At 47.6% G+C, this 27,982-nt stretch overlaps 1 protein-coding gene across 1 annotated transcript; it reads right to left on the reverse strand.

Moving 5' to 3' along the window:
- LOC134489818 (zinc finger protein 721-like) lies at positions 1-27,957 on the reverse strand. Its single transcript, XM_063292685.1, has 6 exons — positions 27,259-27,957; positions 26,744-26,840; positions 24,132-25,344; positions 11,243-11,827; positions 8,187-8,262; positions 1-1,658 (listed from the first exon to the last, which is right to left on the reverse strand). Exons 1-6 carry the CDS (start codon positions 27,955-27,957, stop codon positions 426-428), a joined length of 3,903 nt encoding a protein of 1,300 aa, XP_063148755.1. The 3' UTR covers positions 1-425.
- Positions 27,958-27,982: the final 25 nt, after the last annotated feature.

Consider the following 27,982-nt stretch of genomic DNA (forward strand, 5'->3'; position numbering starts at 1 on the left):
CAACAGCCATCTATTTATTACAAAGGAACCACACGTAATAATTCATGAAAATCACAATAAAGTTTGGGTTTGGCGAGAGTAATCTAGTTAAATTCATCTCGAGTTGACCAACTTTGCCGAGCACGCTCCAGACCCCCATCTGGACTGGAGTGGGAACAGTTATGGCTTCTCTCCTAGCTCAATTTTTTTTTGTTTTTGTTTTGTTCCCCATGCATAATAAGAACAGATCAGTTTCTAATGTTATTTATTTCTTCTACTCTCCTCTACTCTGGATTCTAGTTAGGTTTTAGAGAGACCTGGCTTCTTTGTGGCAGCAGAGAAAACTTGTTTAGTTTTTCCTCTAGGTGGGATCTCTGACGCTCACCCACACAACAGACTTGTGAGTAAAGACGTCCCCACTCGCCAGCCTGAGAGGACGCCTAGGGTTATGCTTTAAGGACCTCCCCATCTTTGTGGGTCCGTTTATGGACCACCAGGTGCGCACTGCAGGTAAAACACCTGCCGCAAACCAGGCAGGAATAGGGCTTCTCCCCCGTGTGGATCCTCTGGTGCTGCATCAGGTGCGCGCTCTGGCTGAAACTCTTCCCGCAGGTGCCACACTTATAGGGCTTCTCGCCCGTGTGGGTCCGCTCATGCTTCACCACGTCGGAGCTGGTGGTGAAGCTTTTCCCACACAGGGAGCATTTGTAAGGCTTCTCGCCCGTGTGGATTCTTTTGTGTTTCACGAGATCTGAGCTGGAGCGAAAGCTCTTCCCACAGGCCGGGCATTTGCAGGGTTTCTCCCCCGTGTGAGTCCTCTCGTGCTGGGTGAGGATCATGCTCTGGCTGAAGCTCTTCCCGCAGTATGAGCACTTGTAAGGCCTCTCCCCCGTGTGGCTCCTCTGGTGCTTCACGAGCCCCGAATTGGAGGCAAAGCTCTCCCCGCAAGTCAGACAAGTGTACGGCTTCTCGCCCGTGTGGGTTCTCTCGTGCTGGATCAGGTTCGAGCTGCGCTTGAAGCTCTTCTCGCAGAGGGAGCAGTTGTACGGTTTTTCTTCTGTGTGGGTCTTTTTGTGGTTCACAAAGTTCGAGCTGGTCGTGAAACGCTTCCCGCACTCGGGACACTGATACGGCCTTTCCCCAGTGTGGGTCCTTTGATGGGTCATGAGATGGGCATTCGAGCAGAAGCTTTTCCCGCAGAGAAAGCACTTGTACGGCTTCTCCGCCGTGTGGAACCGCTCGTGAACGATCAGGTAGGAGCGCTGGTTGAAACGCTTCTCGCACACCGTGCACTTATAGGGCTTCTCTCCTGTGTGGATCCTCTCGTGTTTCACGAGGTCCGAGCTCTGGTGAAAGCTCCTCCCACAGTCCGAGCACTTGTACGGCTTCTCTCCCGAGTGGTTTCGTTTCTGATGGCTGATGAGACTGGAGATGCTGCAGAAGCTCTTCCCGCAATCGGAGCATATGTAAGACGTCCCTTCGATGGGACCGCCTTCTTCCAACCCAGGGATAATACTTGGCAGACCCTCCGATCTATGTTGGATCCCACAGATTCCTTCCACTTTGTGGAAATCCGAAATGTCCGGGGCTGTTTCCAGCAATGAATGACATGGTTCCAGGAGCTCAGGACTTTTCAAGTCAACAGCTTCCTCATTTTCATCCATTTGTCCACAAGCAACTTACTTGGTTAAAAAACAAAAACAAAGAAAGATTAATAAGGGGATGCTCCAGAAGAATACAATCTGTCTGATAATTGAGAAAGAGCATGTTGCATGGCCACACTCCTAGTGAGGCAGATGAGGTGTGGACCATCAACAGGCCTTCTCAGTGGTGGCCCCACTTTATGGAATTCTCTCCTGCTGGAAGTAGAGATGGCCCTGTTCTATTGTCACCTTAAAAACTAGCCCAAACAATGTTGTTCCTGCAGAAGTGGGAGTTAGCCCTTAGATAAATTTAATCGAATGATTTCTGTGATGTATTAGATGTTGACAATCTTTTATTTGTATCTAATTCTTAATGTCTTCCTTTTTTCTTGATTGTGCTCTTTCACAGCGCCTACCCTCTGGAACGGTAACAGGCTGTGAGAATAACCTTTGGAGACAGGAGGAAGAGCCACAGCCTAGACAACAGTCTGGTAAGAGAAATCTGAGCCCAAAGGAAGGAATGGGGTGTGGGAAGCGTTTCAGAAGGGACCCCCCCTAGTTCTCTGGAAAGTAAAGGCAAGAGGGGGGGAAGTGCTTTCAGACTTGCAAGATGCTGTAACTGTAACCTTACAATAAAGGTAGTGTTGGTACTCATGGTTTTGGGTTCCTGTCAAGATTAGCCTAATCTTGAACGGCTGACAGCAACAGCATCCTCCAGAGACCCAGACAGATCCCACCCTGCTGACATTCAGGAAATGACTGAAAATGTGGCTGCTCTCCCAGGCCTTGGAGCAGAGTGGTGGCTGAGCCCCTGTGGGATGTTTTATTGCCATACAGAGTTTGTTTTCTGGATGCTTATGTTCTGTTTCTCTTTTTTATTGTTCTTACTTTTTTAATGTCAGGGAGTCAGGCAGCCTCTACCATGTATTAAATAAATACATTTTAAAGAACTGTTGTGGCCCACCCAGACCCAATTTGGATTGGGGCAGGGTTTACATGCAGTTAAATAATTAAATAAATACCCCCCTCTTTCTTAGGGAGAGTGGAAGGCAAAAGGAAGAGGGGCCGACTAAGGGCAAGATGGATGGATGATATTCTAGAGGTGACGGACTCGTCCCTGGGGGAGCTGGGGGTGTTGACGACCGACAGGAAGCTCTGGCGTGGGCTGGTCCATGAAGTCACAAAGAGTCGGAAGCGACTAAACGAATAAACAACAACTCTTTCTTATTGCATGGAACTCCTGCTCACTCTAAGCAGTTCCTGTTATGTGACAAGATGAGGTTGAACATGCGTACAGATTGGGCTATTTTGGTCACTCATCCCTTTGATCATTGACCAAAAGCGAGCAAACGCTTCACTTGTTTCTATCGTTAGTTTTTCCCCCTTCCAGAGATTGATCGACTCTCTCGGGAAGGTATCAAGAGATTCAGATAAAGACCTGTCTTACTTCAGGCCAAAATATCCCATTGGCTATTAAATTTTGTTTTATTAAAATAAAATAAATTTAATATTAAATATTGTTTTTATTGTTTTTTGCTGTAGGCAACCCAGAGTCACTTCTTGTGAAATGGGCAGCAATATAAATTTGATAAATAAATAACTGAATGGACGAATTTCTCTGCCCCAAGACAGACGGCAGAAGCATAGGGAAAGAGGATGATTATTAATGTAAATAGGTTTATTTTGAATGACTAAGACTCCAACACAAAAATTCTAGACACATTCTCCCAAAGCATTTTCCCCCTCCCCCCAACCGTTTATTTGATGGTGCAGAGGAAAAGCCGGATAAAAGCTCCAGCTTGGCAGGAAAAACCCTGTTGTTTATGATAAAAAGTCATCCCTGAAGATCAGGATATGATCCAGGGTCATGCATTAGATGTGTTACTGATGGAAAAATATTTTTCCAGTATATTTACTGTTCGTTTTTATTCATATTTATTGTATTTGATGACACTGAATTTTAAACTTTGTTTTTGTTGTAAACCGCCCAGAGTCCCCCCTTTTGGGGGGAGATGGGCGGTGATAAAAATTGATAGATAGATAGATAGATAGATAGATAGATAGATAGATAGATAGATAGATAGATCAAGCAAGCAAGCAAGCAAGCAAGCAAGCAAGCAAGCAAGCAAGCAAGCAAGCACTGGGCCTGGCAAGCCACATATCCCCATCTTTTCAGCTAGCCTTTGCACCTGCGCCTTTGAACACAAATCTTTGATGAAGATCCTTGTAGGCACTGAGGGGTGCCTCCTCTGTGCCTTTCAAACAAGTGCAAAAGTCCATTCTGGTTTTCCATTCAAGGTTGAGAAGCTGAGCTGAGTTTGGGGATTCAACCTTGGAGCCCCACTAATGTGCCTAAAGGAGCAGAAGTCCCTTCCCTTCGTCCAGTGCACCACCAGATCCAGCAAGGTCTCAGCAAAACAGGGGAAGGTGGGGGGCAAGGACGGCTGTCAATCATCCATCTGCCTTTCACCTGCCCTCTGGAACATCATCCCCCCCACCCCAGTGAGGTCAGCCCCAACCCTTATGGCCTTCCAGAAAGCCCTCAAAACGTGGTTTTTTCAGTAAGCCTGGGGATCCCCTGGTCACAAGCAGCCTGCCCCTTGGTGGTACTTGTAACATCTCTCCTCTCATGGTCTGGTTTATTTATTTTTATTGTTTTTAATGGGTTTACAAAATGCTTTAATTCCTGGTTCTATTGTACCCCGCCCAGAGTCACTTCGTGTGAGATGGGCGGCCACATAAATTTTACCAAAACAACCCCAAATAAATAAAATAAAGGCACCCCAGTTTGCAGAGGTTTGACTGCACACGCACCGACACACTCGTGCAAGGAAAGCCTTCGCTTCTGCCTGTTTCTGCAGAGCCCAAACCAAGTTAAAGGCAAAGGGGGCTTTAACTTCCGGGGGCTCCTTCCTCCCCACTTAAAGGGGGCGGGGAGGGACCCTTCCCCCAATTCAGCGGCTGCGCTCCCTTCCCTTCCCTTCCCCTGTCATCCACCCTCCTGGCTCTGCCTCCGCCGCAACTTTTGTCTCCCCGGGAAGGGCCAGCCAGCCGCGGGAAACGGCGGTGCCTCCTCCCTGCTCAACCCCACCTGCAAGGCGCGCCGCGGAAGCCGCTTGGCCGAAGATCCGCGGCGACTGCAAAGGTCCCAAACGGGCCAGCCTCCGCCGGAGCGATGGAGAGGGCGGCGGGGGGGGGGTGGCGAGGAGGAAGTGGCGGGGAGGGGGAATGGAAGGGGGAAGGAACAGGAAGTGGCCGTCTCTTTTAATGGCCCCCCGCTCGCGCGTTCGTACGGGTCTCTCTAGGAATCGGGGCGGGAAGGCTCGACGGCCAGGCCCCCTGAACGTTCCATTTGGGGATCGGGCCGGTGCGAAGCGCAGAGAGCGAAGCCTAGACCGGCGCTTAACAGATACGTAGGACTCCAGCTCCCATCATGCGTAGTTATGGGCGTTGGAGTCTGAAACATGCCAGGCTGGGAAAGGCTGACTTAGTGGGCGAGGGTGCCGGGATCTTTCGGGAGGGCGCTTGGCTGGACTGAATGTTCAGCAGGCCCCGCGGTTTGAAAAGCAGGGACTTGAGTCTCCCCCGTCGCTTCCTTCCAGCCGGGTTGGCCCGTCCGGAGTCGCTCGCTGGAGCTGCCCGGCTCCTTCAGTGAGACACGACCGCGTTTCCTCACCCTGTGTGGCTGCACATCGCCTTCTCCCGCGTCTAATAAGCAGAGTGTTAGATAAACTCATGGGGGGAACCAATCGAAGCGAGCATTTGTAGCTCAGGGTTGATCCGTGGAGGCCTCGGTGCTCTCCGAGCCTTGTGGTTTTCTTGCAGACGTTTCATGGCCAGACTAGGCAGCATCTTCAATGCGAAGAGGGAGTGGGCCTTGCTCTCCGTTTATACACCGTGGCTTGCCCTGCCTGTGTTGGTGGGGGTGTTGCTCTCTCCTTGGGAGTTCCTTGATTGGGCTGTTGTCTGCTGCTTGGTTGATCGCCTGAGTTAATAGTTCCTTGATTAGGGTGTATTGTGCTGTTTGATGGCTCATCTGGTGTTGCTCCTGGTGTTAATCTTTGCATATCTGGGTGGTGATTGCTGGTGAGGAGGTGTTCTGGTCTTTTGGCTTTTCCATTCTCTGGCAGCAGGAGAGGACAGCCGAATTGTTCAAAATCTTGCGAGATGATGCTGTCACGGTGATGCATGCTATATGCCAGCAAATTTGGAAAACACAGGAATGGCCATCAGATTGGAAAAGATCAACTTATATCCCCATACCAAAAATGGGAAACACTAAAGAATGTTCAAACTATCGAACAGTGGCACTCATTTCACATGCCAGTAAGGTAATGCTCAAGATCCTGCAAGGTAGACTTCAGCAATTCATGGAGCGAGAATTGCCAGATGTACAAGCTGGGTTTAGAAAAGGCAGAGGAACTAGGGACCAAACTGCCAATATCCGCTGGATAATGGAAAAAGCCAGGGAGTTTCAGAAAAACATCTATTTCTGTTTTATTGACTATTCTAAAGCCTTTGACTGTGTGGACCATAACAAATTGTGGCAAGTTCTTAGCGGTATGGGGATACCAAGTCATCTTGTCTGCCTCCTGAAGAATCTGTATAACGACCAAGTAGCAACAGTAAGAACAGACCACGGAACAACGGACTGGTTTAAGATTGAGAAAGGAGTACGGCAGGGCTGTATACTCTCACCCTACCTATTCAACTTGTACGCAGAACACATCATGCGACAAGCTGGTCTTGAGGAATCCAAGGCTGGGGTTAAAATCGCTGGAGGAAACATTAACAATCTCAGATATGCAGATGATACCACTTTGATGGCTGAAAGCGAAGAGGAACTGAGGAGCCTTATGATGAAGGTGAAAGAAGAAAGTGCAAAAGCTGGCTTGCAGCTAAACCTCAGGAAAACCAAGATTATGGCAACCAGCTTGATTGATAACTGGCAAATAGAGGGAGAAAACATGGAGGCAGTGACAGACTTTGTATTTCCAGGCGCAAAGATTACTGCAGATGCTGACTGCAGTCAGGAAATCAGAAGATGTTTAATCCTTGGAAGAGCAATGACAAATCTCGATAAAATAGTCAAGACCAGAGACATCATGCTGACAACAAAGGTCCACATAGATAAAGCAATGGTGTTCCCCATAGTAACATATGGCTGCCAGAGCTGGACCATAAGGAAGGCTGAGCGAAGGAAGATCGATGCTTTTGAACTGTGGTGTTGGAGGAAAATTCGGAGAGTGCCTTGGACTGCAAGAAGATCAAACCAGTCCATCCTCCAGGAAATAAAGCCAGCCTGCTCACTGGAGGGAATGATATTAAAGGCGACTGAACAAATAAACAACAAATTCTCTCTTTTGAATGGTATGTTGTTTACCTCTATGTGTCTGTTGATGGCTGCTTTGTCTGAGTGCCACACTTGCAGAAATTCTCTCCCGTTTTTGGATTTGGCTTGGTCTAGGATGCTCACACTTTCCCAGTTGAAACTATGGTTGAGTCTGAAACTATGGTTGAAACTATGGTTGAGGTTGATGGGGGAAACCTCTCATCAACCTAAACACTCTAATGCATCTGGTGAAGTGAGCCGCGGCTGCAAAAGCTTCTGCCTTTTCATAATGTTTGCTAGACGGAAAAGGTGCCACTGGACTCCTGATTTTTTGCTGCTCTAGCGCACGGCTTCTCACCCTCAGCAGCTTTAATATGTGTGGACTTCAACTCCCAGAACTGGCAATTCCCCAACATGGCTGGCTGGGGAATTCTGGGAGTTGAAGTCCACACGTCTTAAAGTTGCCAAGGTTGAGGAACAGGCCAGAGGGAATTTGGCAGTTTGGAATAGGGCAGGTGTTTTTGCAGAAACCATCGTGAAGAAGGGCAACTGTGTGGGCACTCAGGCAGCCATTTTGCAAAAGGGCAACCCATTTTCTTCTATACGAGAGCCTAAAGCACGGCCATCTTGACAAAGGGAAAAGTAGTCTCTTGTCCTGGTGTCATTACCAGAGCGGCCATCTTTGCAAAGGGCAGACCGGCTCGCCTTTTTTCAGTTGGCCCAGCGTTTTAGCAAGTTAAAAAAGAACTTGCTCCATGCATTTTTATTTATCAAGATAAATTCTTATTTGGGGGGGGGGAAATCGATTCTCTGTTTTATTCCCTCGCGTGTTTGAGTTTAACATGTTTTGGTAAACGGTTGGCAAAGCTTTCATTCCGTTTCTGCTCCCTCCCTAACAGCATAACATTCCTAAAATAATGTTTCTACATCTTGTTCAGTGCATGTGGTGAATGCATAGGCAGGAACACTAATAGTTTGCACTATTACACCACATATTCCCATGGACCATTATCAGATTTATAGCCTGCTTTTCCTGCTGAGCATTGCCAGTGGGCACAGGGGAAGCCCTGTGCAGAAAAGTCACAGTACCAATCCAGCCACTGGATTGTGGTTGGGTGGCTGAGAGAGTTCTCAAGCGCACAACTGATTTTATGCCATCAGCAAGCAGCAACCCCAAACTTGTTTGGATACACAGGTGCAGACAGGAGAGAGCTAACCGCATGACTACACACTGGTTCTTGTTCCTCTTTGGTGGTACAGCAGCCAGTAAGGCCAGGGGAGAGCAAGGGACCATGGCACTGCCCTCCACTGAGGCATGGAATTGGAAAGGAGCTTAGAGATGTAAGATATAGAAAAATACAATTTGTAAATAAGGAAGATCTATATATATATATATCCATATAAAGCAATATCATATAGATCTTGGTTGGGGGAGATTTTAAGGTATAAATACTAATATTCGTTAATAGCAAAGCTTAAGCTAGTGAGTAACACAATGTTAAATAATTAAACTAACACGAAGACAGAGACAGTTAACACAGGTAAAGGTTTAAATGTGTAAAAGCCTTGGGATAATGAGGTGAAAACTGGCAGGCTTACAAGTAAGGTAACAACTTAGAATGCTTTCAAAAGAAACAAAGGGAAGCAATTGGTCTCTAACTAATTAGCCTAACACTGACCAACAGAGGAGACATATGAACAAAGGCTCCTCCAGGGTGTGCTAAGCAAGGAGATAGAGTAAATGCAACCATATGAGATATTGTCCTATGAGGATTTCAATGTGTGAAAACCTTGGAATGTTTCAAATGTTTCAAAATAGGCTTTTACAAGCAAAAGCAAAATAAGATAGAGGGGTCCAGGGAATGAGGCGGTCGGAAGATTGTGCGTCTGAATGCCCAGCCAATGGGGAAACAGGCCAGAAAGGGGGGGGGAGGCTGGACAGGGAGGGTATAAGAAAGTGTGTATTTGTAATTTTGGGTGTGGCATCTCTCCTTTTGATCAGACTCTGCGCAGCCTGGTCGAGGTGCCCACCGCGCTTTGCAAACCGCTCAATAAAGTAAGTTCCTTTTCAGAGATCTCTGGTCTGGTTTTCGTGATTTTTATATCCAACAGAGATCATCTAGTCCAACCCAGGGCAGGAATCCTTCAACTATCTCATGCAAAAGCTTTGCTTGAAAACTTCCAGGAAGAGAGACCGGCCGTTCCACTGCTTAATAGCTCTCATGATCAGGAAGTTCCTCCTCGTTTCAAATTTGGGTCTCCCTCTATAGAGTTTCTGCCCACTGGTTCTGGTCTTACCCTCGGGCACTAGGGAGAACGAATCCACCCCCTCTTCTCTATGCGTAGATCTCATTCATATGTTCATTTTTACGCTTTAGAAATAGATCGTCTGTCCTGTTAGTTTCAGTATGGACAGTTTTGTAGTTCAGTGCTGTGACCCTGAAATGGCGACAGATAACCAGAACCAGACAGCTGCCCTTCCTTCAGAGTGTGAATGGGGAATGATGTGAAGGATGCGGATGCCATAAACAGTGTTGTTTATTGTACAGGCTGATATTATCTAAAAGGATAGAACCCAACTGGTGTGAAAAGTAACAGGAGAGGTCACTCCAGTAGATCAAAAGCATGTGTCTTTCTTCCTACTGTGTAACAAACCAAACGTACACACTCTGTAGCAGGGTTTCTCAACCTTGACAACTTTAAGATGTGTGGACTTCAAAGCTGGCTGGGGAATTCTGGGAGTTGAAGTCCACACATCTTAAAGTTGCCAAGGTAGAGAAACCCTGCTCTGTAGCCTTGCCTGTTCTGGGCTCTTCTGCAGTTCTTTAACAAGGAATCCAGTGATCAATGTAGTTTGCGCATGCTAATAAAAGTACACTTTGTCGCCTCCCATTCTGGCATTACTCAAGCCTGGGATAAGGTTTGAAGGCATCGAAGTTGTACTTGGTTATCTCAGACTAGTTTAAGAGTAAAGCATGTGGACGCCACCTTTAAGTCCCTCCCCCACTGCTCTACTCTGGATTCACCCCAACTGGTCCCTGTCCTTACTGAACGGTGATGGCCAGTACTGGACACAATATCCCCATTACTTTGTAGCTGCTTTCTCTAAAAAGGAACATCTCCCCTATCTTCTGATCTCTGCTGCTGATGTTCTCTGTTTCTCTCCCTTTAAGATCAATTGGCTCAAACATCCAAAGGCTGATTTCATACAATTCAACCCAGCAGATTAGGCTAAAGTGGAAGCTGGGCAGTCTGTGGTTCAGGGTGTGGTGGAAAACACTTTCCACAACCATGAGCAGGTCTCATGAACCACGTTATGCCACAATAGGGCTTATTTCTTTAGGCATGGCATGCTAAAGGAGGCAAAGGGGGATTCATCAGCAACAGGACTAGGCATCTCAAAGCAGGGGATCTGTAGCAGGGGCCCCATACTGCTGAGCCTGGATGCCAGCCAAGATTATGTGTGAATTTCTGCACCAAAACATTGACCCAAACTTTCCCCTGCAGGATGCTGGCCCATAGAGGCTTCCTTCTCCACCCCAGCTTGATTTTGCAGCAAATTTGACAGCAGGTTATTGAAAAAGGAATATCAGGTTGGAAGGAACCAGGAGATACTTGCCCGTAATATGTTGCTTTTCTGTATTTACTCAAAATGTACTTCGGGACATGAATATTTCCAAAAACCTATGTCAGTTATGGTAAAATTCGAAATGAGATCAGTAGGAAAACAACACTCAGAAAAGTATCTCCTTTTCTGAGATGGCCTTCATATTGCACTTCAGAAAGACCACTCTCTAATCAAATCTTGGCATGTGCCCCGAGTCCCTCTTTTTGGGGAGATGGGCGGTGACGAAATTTGATAAATAAAAATGTGCTACCTGTATCTAAAGAAGTGACTGGTTAAAGTCACCAAGTATATAAAATTCATCTCCTGCCTGGCATCACTTACCCTTTCGTTCCCTGGGCTCGCACCTCTCACACACACTCCCCCAACCAGGAAAAAAAAATTAAAAACCTTCCTTCTTCACACTCTGAAAGCTCCCTGTTTCTGTCCCTGCATTCTCAGCTAGACTAAATACTTCTGTCTCTTTCACAATCTGGCCACCAGTTTGCTTCTCACCAACCCGAATGCGTTCTGTGACATCACAACAGTTCTAGCCTATGGCAGAACAGAACCAGCTCTGTTTGCTGGTGGCAATGACAGGTTTAAAGAGCTGATGTTTGGGGAAACCACCGACAGGCAGGACAAGGGAGCCAAGATAAACGTTCCTCCCCAATCCACCCACGCTATGGGTTTTCCCGCACGTGGATTTTCTTGTGTTTGGTAAGGGCGGGTCTCTCCCGAAAGCTTCTCTCGCAGACCAGGCACTTGTACGGCTTCTCCCCCGTGTGGATCCGGAGATGCGCCATCAGCAGCGCTGTCCGGGTGAAGCTCTTCCCGCAGATGGAGCAGGGGTAGGGTTTCTCCCCTGTGTGGACCCTCCGGTGCACGATGAGGTTGGAATGCTGGCTGAAGCCTTTCCCGCAGTCGCAGCAGGTGTAGGGTTTCTCTCCCGTGTGGGATCTCAGGTGGTCGGTGAGGGCCGAGCTGCGGTGGAAGCCCTTCCCGCACTCCAGGCACTTATACGGCTTCTCTCCCAGATGGATCTTTTCGTGTTGGTGCAAGCCAGAGCTCCAGATGAAGCTCTTGTCGCAGTATGAACATGAGTAGGCTTTCTCCCCTGTGTGGATCCGCTGGTGGCCCAGCAGACAGGACCCCTGCGTGAAGCTTTTCCCACAATCCAGGCACTTGTACGGCTTCTCCCCCGTGTGGATCCTCAAGTGCCGATTGAGATGGGAGATCTGATGGAACCTTTTCCCGCACTCGGAACATCTGTGTGGTTTTAGGCCAAGCGGAGGGGGCTTTTCCTGGTCAGCCAAGCCTAGATGGATACCAAAGTCTGCTCTGTTTCCTTCTACAGGCTCCACTTGCTCAGAACCATCCGGCTGCAAAACCGCAGCGTCCTCCCCCATCAATTCCTTATTTGCTGGAATGAAAAGAAACGGAAGCTGAGTTTAGAGAGTCGGCAATGCACTTCTGCCCAACTGATAATACAGTGGGTACATTTTTGTGAGTGGGGGGTGAGATTTGTGCCCTCAAATCAGTCTTGAATCGTGGCAACTATACAGACAAGTCCTGCAGTTTCCCTGACAACATTTTCAGAAGCAGTTTGCCATTGCCTCCTTCCTAGGCCTGAGAGAGAGGGGCTGGCCCAAGGTCACCCAGCTGGCTTCATGCCTCAGGCAGGACGAGAACTCCCGATTTCTAACCTGATGCCCTTAACCACAACACCAAACTGGCTCTAACTGCCACATCTGGAAAACATGTGCAATATCTTGAACAATTAGGACAAAGGTTGACCACACACTACCCTTTGGTGCAAAATACACCCAAACATGGGTCCAAATATACAGACACTTGGACCCATATTTGGACGGTGGAGTACCCATGCATTCTACAGAACCCCCAAATACTCCTTACAAAAAGATGGTTGGAACCACACGAGATTGCCGGATCCGCCAAGAACTGAGCCTTGAACTGCACCATCTTGCAAGATCTCCAGAATCCGCTGCTTGAAATGTGGCCAATGTTGCTGAGCTGGCCAACTTATTTTTATTTCATTTGGGGCCCAGAGAGCATGCTTGGGAAATGTCCCTGGGCCTTGGATTTAGGGTGTTGGAGCAATTCAGGCATGTGAAAAGGCTATTACGTGGAGAGATGCTTGGTGAATGAATATTCCGTTCTGTGGGTGGGGAGAGAGAAGGAAATGCTTCCCCTTCTCTCATATTACCAAGGTTTGGGTCCATCCAAGATGCCTTCCAGCGTGGGAAACTCAGGGCAGAAAGAAGGAAGGAATTCTTCCCCAAGCATATAGTGAAACTGCAAGATTTCCAGCAAGTAGATCAAAGGATTACAGAAATTCAGGGAGATGACCAGCGACCACTAATTGTAAGGTCTATAAAGCACCTCCATTATCACAGGCAGTCTATCTTCAAATTTCAATTGCTGGCCAACCCAAGAGAGAGGGTGCTGGTACTTTCCCTTCCTCTCCTTTCCTGCTTAGGTGTAGGGAGCCCTGGAGACGATCCTGCAGCAACTATATAGAGGTGGGGCAAAATCATGCTTTAAGCCTGGGAAATGGAAAATGTTAGGAAGGGACTCAGACTGACCCCCATGACTCCCTGGGGTATAAGAGGGGGGGAAAGGAAAACAAGGCCAGGCTTGCAATATTCTGTACTACAGCATGCTGGCTGGGGAATTCTGGGAATTGAAGTCCACACTAAAGTTGCCAAGGTTGAAAAACACTGAGTCAGGCAGAGTTTGACCACTGTAAAACTGGAAGGATCTGTCAGCCTGGCGGGATAAACCAGATAGTTATCACAACCGGATGAGCTAATTCTACTTTATTGTAAAGCTACACTGACAAAATCTTGCAAGTCTGAAAGTACATCTCTTCGCCCCACCGTCTCCTTTACAGCCCAAGAAACTAGGGAGGGTCCCTTCTGAGCCTCTTGCCCTGCCCTCTATCCAGCTGTGGGCTGTGCTGTCTCTTATCTGACTGTTCCCTTGGCTGCATCTCTTGGCCCAGTCTCCCAAGGCCTTTCCCACACATCATCACAAAATCTGAGCAGAAGGAGAACAGAGTGGTCTCAAAAGGTGTCTTTGTCTAGGGTTGGAAGCTAAGCAGGGTTGGATCTGCTTAGTATTTGGATGGGAGACTTGCAGAGAGATCCAGGGCTGGAGGCTGGACTGGAAAGTCCAAAAAACATCCTGGAAGAAGGCAGTGGCCGACAAGTTCCATTTGGCTGCCAAGAAAACATATCCATAATGTCAGCAGGAGACAAACTTCTTCCAGGGAGAATTTACCTTTACTTCTTAAAAGTGGGACAATTGCAAATATCTCAGAGAAAACTGGCTGCTTCTTGGAATCCCCATCAATTATCTCGACTCCAACTTTATATTCTTCCCAGAGTTACAATTAATAGCATTGACCTGAAGAAAACAATGGTAGAGCAAATGCAAGATCTAGCTAAGTGCTCTTTGCCATCAGTTGACAGAAAAATATGTTGGCAGGACATGCTTTGCCACCCCGCGTCCTGCTGTACTGCCTCCTCCTGGCGTGGGGGGAGAAGTTTCCTGCAAGGGATGAGCAAAGGACACCAGGAGGGTTCGCGAAGAGTCTGTAATCCCAGTAGGGTCACCCAAAGCATGAAGGACATCTCAGCTGCCCGGCCAAAGCAAGCTGGCGCCTACATCCAGCAGCAGCAAGATAAGAAGATGCTGCAGGTGGATGGTCACTTTAGTGACAAGAGCGAAGGCGTCATTTCAGACCACGTGGGAGACGGCCACGGTAAGCCACTCCTGTATTTCACCAAGAAAACAATGTGGATAGACAAGATAAAGTGACTGAGGATATAATACCGGATGATGGGCACCTCGGGTTGGGTGGCACTCAACATGCTATTGGGGAAGAGCTGAGGATCTTTCCGAGTATTAATGTTGTTTTACAAGATTAAAAATCTGAAACTTAGACTTCGCAGACAACCCTTTAACGTGAAGATTATCCAAGTTTCAGGCCCAACCACTTATTCAACCTACATGCTGAATATATATTAAGTGAAGCTGGGTTGGAAAAAGATGAACATGGTTTTAAAATTGGAGGAAAAAACATCAATAACCGATGCTATGCTGATTACACTAATTAGATAGCTGAAAATACAAAGGATCTGCAAGCCCTAGTCAAGGAACACAGTGAAAAAATAGGTCTAAAACTGAATATAAAGACCAAACTAACAACAAGTACAACCAGCCTTAGAACGGACAATGAAGATATCAATGTGGTGGGGAGCTTCTGCCTTTTAGGATCAACCATCAGCAGCAAAGGAGCCAGCAGTCAGGAAATACACTGCAGACAAGCACTCAGTAAAGCAGCCGTGAAGGCCTTGAAAAGGACATTCAAAAGCGGTGATGAGCCTATTCCTACAGAGACCAGAATTGTGCAGGCCATGGTTTGCCTTGTGGCGCTCTATGGAAGTGAAAGTTCCTGAAGAAGCAGGATAGGAAGAGTATCAACACTTTTGAACTTTGGTGCTGGAGAAGACCCCTGAGAATACCATGGACAGCCAGGAACACAAATCGATGGATCATCAAACAAATGAATCCAAAGTTCCCACTTGAGGCACAGAGGACCAGGCTCAACATGACAGCTTACCTAACGACGCTGTGTTGTACGGTGTGTCGCGCTCTCTCTCTGACCCATCCTTCCTGCAAGTGGCCCACGTTGTTTCCTCTGCTTTGGACGAATACAAGCCCACTTCTGCCAAGAGTCCGGACACCTGAAAACGACATTGAGAAGGAGTCCAGTGGCCAAGGACACCGCAAAGGGGCACGTGGTTTGCATGGAGCAAATCCACAGGGGAATCAAGTTAAAAAGATGTTGCCTGACATGGTTGGAAAGATGTCTTGCTGAGCCACTGACCAGCAGCACTGGGAATGTGAGGCTCTCCAGGTGTGGTTGAACTGCATCTCCCAGCATCCTCCACCACTGGTCCTCCTGGCTGCAGCTGCTGAAAATTCCATACCCTCTTTTTAAACCAGGGACGGATTGACTGATGTTGCATTGATTTATATTGCTGCCCATCTCCGAATTGCAGCTTTGGGCAGCGAACATAGGATTAAAACCAAGCACAGGACATAAAATAAGTAATAACGCTAATAAAAACACAACGATAGTTTGCCCTGAATTTGGCCTTTAGGTAGCGTGCCAGACCCCCACTCCAAATAGTAGATTGAATCAGGACAAAAATGAATGATTGAATTAGACCTGCGTTAGAAGTACAGTAGTGGCATGCAATGGATGCAATCGCTCCCCACGTATTTAATACCTTCTCCCTCCCATCCCATAAAAAAATGTAATTGGCAGCAACCTTTGGAGAGACTGGGGGGCCACTCCCAGGGCTGGTGGTGGGCTGTGCATGGCCTTGAAGCTTCAGATTGTGCGCCTCTGGCTTAATGCTCCTTCTGGCAAGGAGATCCATAACCAAACTGCGCACTGGAGGAAGAAATCCATAACTTGCAACCTGCAAGTAACCTGTAAGTGCTCCTTTTGGACCACCCAGAGCACCCCAAAAGAAGTATTTTTGGCCAATTTTGGAAGCATAAGGGGGCGTGTATGAGTGTTGAGATGCAAAATGGGTCTCTTAAGCCTTTAGAGACCTATTTAGTTCTTTGACCACCTCCCACCCAGCCTGCAGACCCCCTTAAAACTGGGTCAGTTTCCTTCAGTTGTGGGACGGTGGTTAAGAGGCAAACTGGGTGCCTATTTCTCCTCTTCCCCCAGTGCCCTATCATCAAAAAAAGGGAGCACATTTTCTTCACCCCAGCCTCAATAAGCCATCACTGGACTCAGCAGAACTGGACAGTCCCTAGCCAGTCTCTGAAAAAAGGAAGGTGGTTGAGAAGATGGACAGCTTGCCCCTCCAAAGGGTCCTTAAGAAAACAGATCTCCTGGACCCTTTCCTCTGTGCTGCCCAGAGTCACTGCTGTGAGATGGGAGGCTACATAAATGGTTTAAACAAACAAACCTTTTGCCCCCGCCCACTCTGCCGACACTAGGCCATTGCTGGTCCCATGCCCCGTGGCCCTCGGAGGCCAAACAAAAATTTCTGATTGTGTGATCTGTGTGGGAAGGACCTTGGGAGACGGGGGGAAGAGCCGCAGCCAGGGGAATGGTCGGATGAGTGGCAGCTGAGCCCGCAGCAGGAATAGGGGGGTGGCAAATGTCTCAGAAGGGACCCTCACTAGTTTCCTGTGATGGCAACAGGGAGAGATGTCCTTCCAGACTTGCAAGGTTCTGTTAATATAACCTTACAATAAAGTAGAATTAGTTCATCTGGGTGTGCTTCCTGTCTGGACTACCTTGCAAGGCTGATAAATTGCAAGGAAGTTGGACCTCCCAAAGCAAGTTGAAGGTTGCCAGTGAGCAGAATAAAGAGTTGGGAAAGTTGGGGTGGAACAAAGCTGCTTCTTACCACTTTCTTCATATGCTGCAAAGGGAGCAGAGTCCCGACGCTTCTTTCTCCTGCTTTGGGAGGTTCAGGTGTCTGGCCATCCATTTCCAGTGATTCTTTCTGCTTCGTCAAGAAGTCCTCAGCCAGGGCCACTGCTTGGGCACATGTGTCTGGGCCCTGCTCCGTGACCCACCTCTGGATCTCTGGGGGCAGGACAGCCAGGAACTGCTCCAGGATCAGCAGCTCCAGGATCTGCTCCTTGGTGTGTCTCTCCGGCTTCAGCCACTGGTGGCAAAGGAACCAGAGACGGCTGCACACCTTGCGGGGCCCTTGGGCCTCTACATAGCAAAGCTGCCTGAATCTCAGGCGATAGGTCTCCATGCCACTCTTCCCTTCGTTCATCTCCCCCTCAAGCAGGCCACAGTCGGTCTCCTCTTTGGCTAAGAGTTTGCTCTCTCTGCCCAGAACCAATCCACCAAGGCTGAGAAATTCCTGAGCCACCTGCCCTCCCACAGCATGTTGGCTTGTGTTCAATGCTCCCTGAAAACGGGCTGGAGAACCTTTGGCATCGCTCCACCAAGACAAGGGATCTGTGATCTGCTGGTCGCCCCATTTTGTAGGAAGGGGCTCCTGCCACCGGACTTTCCAGTCGTGAGCAAAGTCCTCTTCAGCTTCTACTTTGATGGGAGCCATTGCTCCCCTTGCTTGAAATTCTTCAGTGGTCCCTGTTGGAGACTCAGCTCTCTCTCCTTTAGAGTCATCTTCTGGTTTGGGGCTGAGGACATCTGGCTGTATCATCTGCCCTTCCAGCTGGAGGCCAGCTTGGAATGGAGGAACTGGATCTCCCACAGTCCCTTGCTTGGCGGCCATTGTCTGCACCAGCAGGTTCAAGTTCCAAGGTCCCCTCTCTGCTCGTTTTCCCTCCCAGCAATATGGTTCTTGAAGTCTCTTCCTTTTGACCGTTCTTGAGATCTTGACCCAAGTCCACCACCAAAGTCCTTGAGGTTTGGGAGGGGGGCAGATAAAGAAGGACGCGTGGTATGACTCAGATGCATGGGAGGGACATCATCCTATGGAGGGGAAAATGTAGAAAGAGGAATATTAGAGGGAATATTCACAAACCTCTCCGAGTTTCAAAAATCCTAAATTCTCCCTATTCTTCTAAGCCACACTGGGCAACCCCAACATCTTTTCTGCAGCCTCTTTCCAGCTACAGTTTCCTATCACATTGTTGTGTAAGTCTCAGGTCCTAAACTACTAACATACTGTAGTTTTAAAAACTCCATCTGACTCCACCCCTAAATGTGAGACAACTTGGCCCCGCCCACTTTGCTCAATTGCCTGATTTACCACAATTTTTCCTCCCACCCACCCGCATTTCCCAAAATGTTAAATATGGCTTCCAATCATCAGAACAGTTACACATTTTTTCTTTTGTTTTAATACCTGGAAGATGAGTTTCTAGATTTGAAATTCAGCCCCTCAAAAACTGAGCTTATGCAGAAAATACAGAGAATATTCAAGCATGGTTCCCTCCACGCTTGAACATTCTCACATTTTTCCTCCCTTGATTGCAAAATAAATTTAAATTGGCTACTGAATTAACCTAGTTTATGGTTTGAGACGTTGTGAGAAAACCAGCTAAACAGATTTTTACAACATATAAAGCTTCAAAAAACTAACCAAGAAAAAAATTAACCCAGCTCTCCATTTTAGGACTTTAACTCAACTAGTTAACAGTATTGTGTGAACAAAGTACCATTAAGTCATACTGCTTTAACCAGCCTTTATTGAATAGACAGCAATGGCAGTTTATGCATAACTCTAACCATATATCATGGTTTATAACCCACAATGGCTGAGTTCCGATAGTATATAAAAGCACATGATGGCTCGTCACTGCCTTTCAAAACTTGGTGCTACCCAGCTGGGTTAGGACGGCATCTCCCAGAATTCCTTCTGCAACTTCCAGAATTCCCAGAAAGCATGGCTGAAGGAATTCTGGGAGATGTAGTCCCAAGACACCTGCAGGGACCAGAGTGGGCAAAAGAGCTATCAACAAAGGCTTGGTGTTTTTACTAGAAGAAAAAGAGTGGGAGGAATTAAAATCTGCACTAGAATTTTACCCTCTCTCACATACATGCTTTTCCCCCAGCAGAGTTATAGCGTGAAAACAAATTAGAGGCAGGATAAATGACCAGGATTTACTACTTTAAAACACACCGTGTCAGTCCCAACATTCTCCCGTTCCACTTTGAAATGCAAATTCCAGGGGGAAGGTCCTATTATTAAAAAAGTCTTTTGTTCCTTTTTCTGGGGATCTGCCCTCCAGGTAATCCTTTCAAAGCCCCTGCGACTCACCCCCGCCTCAGACCTCCAGCCAACACATGCAGGCAAGAGACAATAGCTGGGCTGCCCCAGCTTAGCCGGGCACTGAAGCAGGAAGGGATTTTGATGCATCTGGAGTCCCCCACCTTTGCAAAGTTGAGGGCCTCTCTGAGATTCCACGCTCTATGGCTTTAACTCCTAAGATCCACCTTGGAAAGGGAAAAGGAGCAAGAATCTGGCGGTCGCCGAGAAGCCTCGCAGATCTCTTGCTGCAAGCTTTGATACGGATTTTACTGAAGTTCACTTTGTCAGCTCCGTGGCTGCAGGCAGTGTGGGTACACAACATGCTAGGTGGCAAAACCTTGAGCTAAGCCAAATCCAGACATGTAGTAGGCAAGACTAGGTTAAAATGGGGTTGGGTCGTTTTACATTCAGAGCAGCCTGGGAAATCAACCTTATGTATGGATCTTGGCTGATCTTGGAAGCGAAACAGAGTCCGGTTAGCATTTGGGTGGGGATCACTTGGAAATCTCAAGACTGTTGCTTGGACTGGGAATATCAAAATATCAGAGAAAGGCAGTGGCAAGCCATGTCAGCCCCCATCCAGGTAGACCAGACCAGGAAGTCAACTCCACAGGAAGGCTAAAACTCCTTTTATTGAGATTAGCTATAATAACAAGATCTTGCAAGTCTGATTGGGCTGTACCTCCCCCTTCTTATACTCCTGTGAATTAGGGAGGTGTCTGATCCACTTCCAAATGTCCCACCCGATCTTATCTCTACGTTCTGGACGAGAACCCGATCATGCAGAGCGGGCATGTTGTGGACTCCGTCGGTAAGAGAATTCGGTCTGGCTGGGTCCAAGAGGTGGGCCTTCTCCGTAGTAACTCCCGCCCTCTGGAACATCTTGCCTCCGGAGGTGAGGTTGGCCCTATAGCTCCTGGGCTTCCGGAGGAACTTGAAGACCTGCGTCTGCCACCAGGCTTGGGGCAGGGAGGGGAGTCATCAAGTTTGGGGATGGCTAGTGCCCTAGAGCGCTTGTCGCGTACAAGGACTAAGTTATTATCTGCCATTTGGACTCTCTTTTTATCTATAATTATTGCTTATTGGTAAATGTTTTAAATATTGTATTTTAATATCTTGTAAATTTATTGTTTTATTGATTATTATTGTAAACTGCCTAGAGTCCCTCTGATGGGAGGAGATGGGCAGTGACAAATTGGATAAATAAATAAATCTCATTTCTCCTGACTTAAAACATGCTTCAGCCCCTTTTGCCTAGGCAACAGTTCCTGCACAGCTCCATCGAGGTCACCTTCCTAGCTTTGTACCAGCCACTTCTGTAACTCAGCCAAGAAAATTGCATGGATGCCCTCACCAGGAGCCGAGCTTCACTTTAGACCAGTGTTTCTTAAAGTGTGGTCCTAAGTTCCCTGGGGATCCCCCAACACCATCTCAGGGGTCCTCAGCATCAAAATTACCAGCTTAGGTTGAAAGGTAAAGGTAAAGGTAAAGGTTTCCCTTGACGTAAAGTCCAGTCGTGTCTGACTCTAGGGGGTGGTGCTCATCTCCGTTTCTAAGCCTTAGAGCCGGCGTTGTCCGTAGACATTTCCGGGTCATGTGGCCAGCATGACTCACGGAACGCCGTTACCTTCCCGCCGAAGCGGTACCTATTGATCTACTCACATTTGCATGTTTTCGAACTGCTAGGTGAGCAGGAGCTGGGACTAGCAACGGGAGCTCACCCCGCCGTGCGGTTTCGAACCGCCGACCTTCTGATCGGCAGCTCAGCGGTTTAACCCGCAGCGCCACCGCGTCCCTTTTAGGTTGAAAAGAACACAATATTAAAATCCCATCAAACAATTGTGAGAAGCAGTAGTGGCAGTGAATGCATCCACTTTAATTTTTGATACAGTAAACATCAATAAATAGAACCCATAAAAACGAAAGCTCTTGGGATCCTCCGTAATTTTTAGAAATGGGAAGGGGTCCTGCGAGAAAAAAAGTTTAAAAAACCCTGCTTTAGAGCATCTTTATTTTGTATGAACAAACTCACCATGCTATACTGTCATACAACAAATTGCTTTGGGCATAGCATGTTTTGTAGCAAGAGAAACGGTGTTTTGATAACCTGTGAGTGAAGCCATAGGGTGAGAGAGCTGAAGGAGACCTCCAGGACCATCTAGTCTCCACTATAGCCATGAAGTCAGTGGACATACAGCAACCTGATTTCCAGAAAACTAAATATCCAAAAAAAAGAAAAAAGCAGAGGGAGGCAAAAATAAAATAAAATAAAATAAATAATAAAATAAAATAAATAAAAATAAAATAAATAAAATAAAATAAAATAAAATAAAATAAAATAAAATAAAATAAAATAAAATAATAAAATAAAATAAAATAAAATAAAATAAAATAATAAAATAAAATAAAATAAAATAAAATAAAAATCTTCCTTGCTGGCAAAAACCAGGCCAGACACTAGCTGGCTTGTTTTTGGTCAGCAAGCAAGAAAGATATGCTTTCATGCTGTCTGAGCACGCGCAGTGATATTGCTAGTCAAGCCTCACCCCACAGTGGCATCCCACAACACAGTGATATGAAGGAGGATCTTACATAGTGACTTCACAGTAAAATCCAGTCGTGTCCGACTCTAGGGGGCGGTGCTCATCTCCGTTTCTAAGCCTTGGAGCCGGCGTTGTCATAGACACTTCTGGGTCATGTGGCCAGCATGACTCACGGAACACCGTAACCTTCCCGCCGAAGTGGTACCTATTGATCTACTCACATTTGCATGTTTTCGAACTGCTTGGTGTGCAGGAGCTGGGACTAGCAACGGGAGCTCACCCCGCCGCGCGGTTTCGAACCGCCGACCTTCCGATCGGCAGCTCAGCGGTTTAACCCACAGCGCCACCGCGTCCCTTCATTTAGATCTAGACTTCATTTAGATCTAGTCTTTTCCAACCAGAGGCTGCCAAAACACCCACTTAGAGCATGCAAATACAAGGAAAAGGTAAGGTTTTTTTAAAGTCAAACTTGACTCCTGGTAAACTCATGGATTCATCCACATACAGGTATCCCTCCACTTAAAACCATTCATTTAGCGACCATTCAAAGTTACAACGGCACTGAATAAAGTGATTTATGACCGGTCCTCACACTTACGATTGTCACAGCATCCCCACGTCACATGATCATGATACAGGTGCTTGGCGACTGGCTCGCATTTACAACAGTTGCCGTGTCCCAGGGTCACGTGATCACCATTTTCAACCTTCCCAGCTGGTTTCCAGCAAGCAAAATCAATGGGGAACTGCATGATTCACTTAACAACCACATGGTTCACTTAACGGCCACAGTGATTCACTTCACCACCACCACAAAAAAGGTCATATAATCAGGTTGGGTTCGCTTAATGGCCGCTTTGCTTAGCAACCAAAATCCTGGTCCCAATTGTGGTCATTAAGCGAGGTCTACCTGTATGAACTGGATGCAACAAGATTTCTAAGCATATGCTTATGTGATCAAACAGGTAGGGCGTACATATGAGAAAACCAGGCTGGACACATGAGTGTTAACTCTTTATCTATCCAGGAGAGAAGCACCTTTTTTTTGTCAAAGCAGAGGGTTGGACTAAATGACCGCTTAGATCCCTTCCAACTCTAAGGTTCCATGATTGGGTGATTTGGGGTAACAGCCTATATGACTCCCTCCTCGTTTAAAGTTTCTCGAAATGTCTCAAGAGTTAGTAATCTTGCTCTGAAATATCAGTGCCCAAATCTCATGAGATTGAAGTTAAACAAAACAACCCCCCCACTACAGGTAGTCCTCAACTTACAACCATTTGTTTAGTGACCATTCAAAGTTACGATGGCCCAGAAAAACGTGACTTAAAACTGGTCCTCGCACTTACAACTGTTGCAGCATCCCTGCCGTCACATGATCAAAATTCAGGTGCTTGGCAACTGACATGTATTTATGATGGTTGCAGCATCCTGGGGTCATGTGATTGCCATTTGCAACCTTCCCTGCCAGCTTCCAACAAGCAAAGTCAATGGGGGAAGCCAGAATCGTTTAACGACCACATGATTCACTTAATGACCACAGCAAAAAGGTGGTAAAATTGGGTGTGACTCACTTAATGACTGCCTCACTTAGTGACAAACTTTCTGGTCCCAATTGTGGTTGTAAGTTGAGGACTACCTGTATTTTTATTTCAATGTAACCCTGCACCTATTTGCACATCACATTCTCCCGTTTTGTCTCTATAGGCAGATGTGTGTACCCACATATAGTTAAGGGTGAAAAGTGAAATACACACGCTTGGAGGACTGAAACAGGACAACAGAAAAGGACACACACATGGAGGGATGGACATGAGGTATAATGGAAGATAAAACCAAGTTAAGAAAGTGAGAATTTCTTGTTTAAAAAAAATACAAAGCAACCATTACTGGGACAAAAATATTACTAAGCTCGTCTTTCTGTCAAATGTTCTAACGGGAGACCTTTTGTTCTGGTGCCTCGAGGACCAGCCACCCTTCTTCCTTCAAGCCCTGAGAATCACAGTCACGTTTGCTAACTAATGAAGGCCAGTCTTTCGTAGCCTCTGGCTGCAACCATCCACGGATGCACGCTTTGCTATGGACACGCAGCAAGCCCCAAGCCCGTTCGTCAAAGTCCAGGGCTTCCTAAATGTGTCCTCTTCCTTGAGTAGCTACACCATTTCAACCAAGTGAGTCCTCTCGTGTTTCGTCAGCTTCGACCTCTGCGTGTAGCTCCTCCCGCAGGCCGAGCACTGGTAGGGCTTCTCCCCCGTGTGAGTCCTCAAGTGGAGCGTAAGCCCGGAGCTCTGACTGAAGCCCTTCCCACAGGCCGGACACGCATACGGCCGCTCCCCGGTGTGGGTCCTCTCGTGCTTGATGAGGCCCGAGTGGTGTCGGAAGCTCCTCCCGCAGGCCGAGCACTGGTAGGGCTTCTCCCCCGTGTGGGTCCTCTCGTGAGCGATCAGGGTCGAGTTGTGGCTGAAGGACCGGCCGCATTCAGAGCAGGTGTAGGGCTTCTCCCCGGTGTGGGTGATCTCGTGCCTCACCAGATCCGAGCTTCGAAGGAAGCTCTTCCCACAGTCTGAGCATCGGAAGGGCTTTACTCCCGTGTGAGTTTTCTCATGCAGGATAAGATTGGATCTCTGGCTGAAGCTCTTCCCACAACTGGCACACGTGTAGGGCCTCTCCCCAGTATGGATGTGCGTGTGGAACTGAAAGGCTGAGCTCTTACTGAAGCTCTTCCCACACGTTGGGCACTGGTACAGCTTCTCTCCCCCTGAGGCTTGCTGCTCCAAGTTGGAAGGACTGCCGCTTGGACTCCCGCTCTCCACGGGAGGACACCATTCCTCCCCGGTGTGGATCCTCTCATGCTTCATCAGGCTGGAGTACAGGGTAAAGCTTTCTCCACAGGTTAAACACGCGTAAAGCTTTTCTCCTGGTTCAAATCTTCCAGGCTTCGTAAGGACCGGGTCCTCGTCGACGTGTTTCCCGCAATCTGAACATTGAGAAGGCTCGTCTCCATGCTCAGCTGGGCTTAAACTGTGATGGAAACTTTTCCCACAGCTCAGACAACCGCAGGACTTCTCACCCTTGAGGATCTGCTGAAGGTTAGGGAAGAGCATGCTCTGACTGGAACTGGCCGTAGAGTCTAAGAACTTACAGCATTTGCCTCTGGTATCTGTTAAGACATCCGAACTGTTGCCAAACGTATTCTCATCCCTCCTGCAGGACTCCGGATTCTCCAACATGGACCTTGGTTGCATGTCACTGGTGAATCCACCACCTTGCCAAACAGAGATGTTAGCCTTTTGAACTGCATTGCTCCCACGCCTTCCCTTCCTCCAGGACCTTTGTCCCAGATGCCAGGAGATGCTTTTCACTCTTCCAGGCACTGTCTGGCAAGCTTCAGCTTGCTTTTGGTTTCCCACAGGAGAAATCTCATTTTCACAAGATTCCTCACTGTCTCCTAAAAAAGAGACAAAGATAAACCATGCACAGTTCAGCAAAACCTTTTTCTTCTCCAAAATTCTGTAGCCCCATGGGTTCCCCATGTAACTGAGTGTCAGGAGAACTGGGAAAGCCCGAAACATATGTTTGGCACAGGGGTTAACCTATAGAATTGACAGCCACAAGATTAGTAGTGGTGGTGGTAGAAATAGTTTTCTTTGAATGCCATCCTCCTCCTAAAGCAGAGGTAGTATCTGAGTCCTCCAAGGCGGGTTTGAACTTGGTTCAAGCTTCCAGGAGGCTCAACTTGCCACAACTTGGACTACATCTTTATTGTGTTGATAGTCATTGAGCCATTAAGGCTGGTTCCCAAATTTCTACCTTCCTTGGGTTCAAGTCCACCACCCTAACTTCCTGCCTTTCCCTCTGTCTAATGGTAATTTCGCTTTTTGTTTCCCAGTCTTGTTTGTAAATGCCCGCTGATGGTTTACATTCTCAACATTCCTGCTATGTGAACCTCTAGCAGTTAATAAACCCCTGACTAGCAGCAAAGGTCAGTATCTGGATGAGTTCGCTCTAGGATGCAAATTCTCTGTGTGCTTCTGGAGGAAGCTGTTTGTTGCCCTCCCAAATCCCTTTGTCCCCTTCCTCCTTTTCCACCATCTGAGAAGAAGCATGCGGCTGCAGCTCTTTCCATCTTGGGCCATGCATGGCCCTGGATTCAGGAGGTTTCCCCTTTCTTCATGCAGCCTTCAGCAGCAATGAGGGCTGAGCATCAATTCAGTTTAGGGAAAAGAAAGAAGAAACAAGGATCATTTTTCTGAAGGATGGAACTGGACCAAGACTTTCTTTTTACTTACTTTTGAACCTACTTTGTCTAAGTGTGTAATTCTTTATGCTTGGGTGGGCTAAGTGTGTAAGATCAGTAACCTATATTTCTCTAACATGCTCATTAATGCTATTTTAGATAATATTCTTTTTCTGTGCACATCTTTCGCTGTGTTAAGCTCTGCTCCATTCAGTGGTCCTAGCTGTCCACTAATGGCTTCAGTCCCTCCCTCTCAGCCCAACCTACTTCCCAAAGTTTTTGCTGTGGGGAAAAACAGGAGGAGGGAGCACTATGCACATGGCTTTACACAGTGCTGGCATTAACATTACAATCTTCTGGGTATCTAGAGATGTTTTGCTTACTTGGCAAAGCATTTTCAGTGATGTCACCACTTCCCTGTTCTCTGTCTTTTTTTCTTCTCTTAAGGTTTTATCTGCCTCTGGCTTATTTTAACTGCGCTGGCTTTTATTCAGTTGTTCAGAGATACTGGAAACAAATCATGTATATATCACTGAGATCAGCCTTTCCCAACTTGACATCAGGCTAGAATCCCACGCACCACAGAAGCTTCTGCCTTCTATGCAGTTACCTTGCTCAGCTTTGCTAAGTTGTGTCTGCTGGGAATCAAAGAGAACGTGCCCAGTCTCGGGGACATTACAAGGTGCTTCTTCAACCGGACCCAGGACCTGAAATGGAGGCAAAAATTAGAGCGAAAAAACAAGATGTTGCAGGCGACAGGCAAGATATTACATTCCTATACATGCACTTAATTCACAACTGACTTCTTCCAAAGGAAATTCGTACATGGTCCCTGATGCAGGGCTGAAAGTAATATTTCTGGAAGGATTTCCTCACTCACCGTATATCCTTGTTTTGAATTCTCAGCACCTTTGATCTGCCCATTGACTTCAATCTACTCTTCTGATCTGCCTTAGTTGTATCAAGGGAGTAAAGCCCTTCCGATGCTCAAACTGTGGGAAGAGCGTCCTTCAAAACTCGGATCTGGTGAGACTCTGAGACTCCTGCTGTTGACCAGAGGTGGTACAGGAAGGACAAAACTGTGGAGCTCTGTGTCTTTCCCTCCCCACAACCGCTCCCACTCACCTTGTCTTCGTGACTCTGGTCCTTCCCCTGTTTCTGGAGGAACTCCTCGGCCAGAGCCACTGCCTGGGTGCAACTCTCCGGCCCCGCCTCCCGGACCCAGCTCTGCATCCCCAGGGGCAGGACGGCCAGGAACTGCTCCAGGACCAGCAGCTCCAGGATCTGCTCCTTGGTGTGTCTCTCCGGCTTCAGCCACCGGTGGCAGAAATCTCGAAGCTGGCCACAAGCCTCCCGGGGCCCCTCGGCTTCCTTGTAGCAGAAGTGCCGAAAACGTTGGCGCTGCCACTCCCGGCAGCTGGCTTCCCCCCTCAAGATGGCTGCCTTCGTTTTCCCATAAGTCCCCCAGTCACCGAGGTTGCCATAAGTCTTCTTGGCTTCTCTGGGGCTTCCCCACCAGCAAGCTTCTTCCACATCCTCCAAGTCATCCCAAAAGGCCTTGAGGTCCTCCCGCAACGTGGGGGGCTCCGACAGCCGTGGCTTGGTCCGGTTGGAGGGAAAGGCCTGCTTTGTCTCTGGGGATCCCTGCCACCGGGGTACCTGAGTTCGGGGTAGCCCTTCCCCTGGCTCGTCCTTAACCTGTGTGGCCATTTCTCTTGTGACTGAGTTTGCCAAGTGGATGGATCTGGGATGCGCTTTTTCCCCTTGTTCCAACCCCTCCATCAGTTCTTCCTTGTTGAGTCCCACTTCCAGCTGGTCGGCCATTTTCGTTTTCCTTGAGCTGATCTTA

This window comes from Candoia aspera, chromosome 2 (assembly GCF_035149785.1).
Source record: "Candoia aspera isolate rCanAsp1 chromosome 2, rCanAsp1.hap2, whole genome shotgun sequence".
Lineage (NCBI taxonomy): Eukaryota > Metazoa > Chordata > Lepidosauria > Squamata > Boidae > Candoia > Candoia aspera.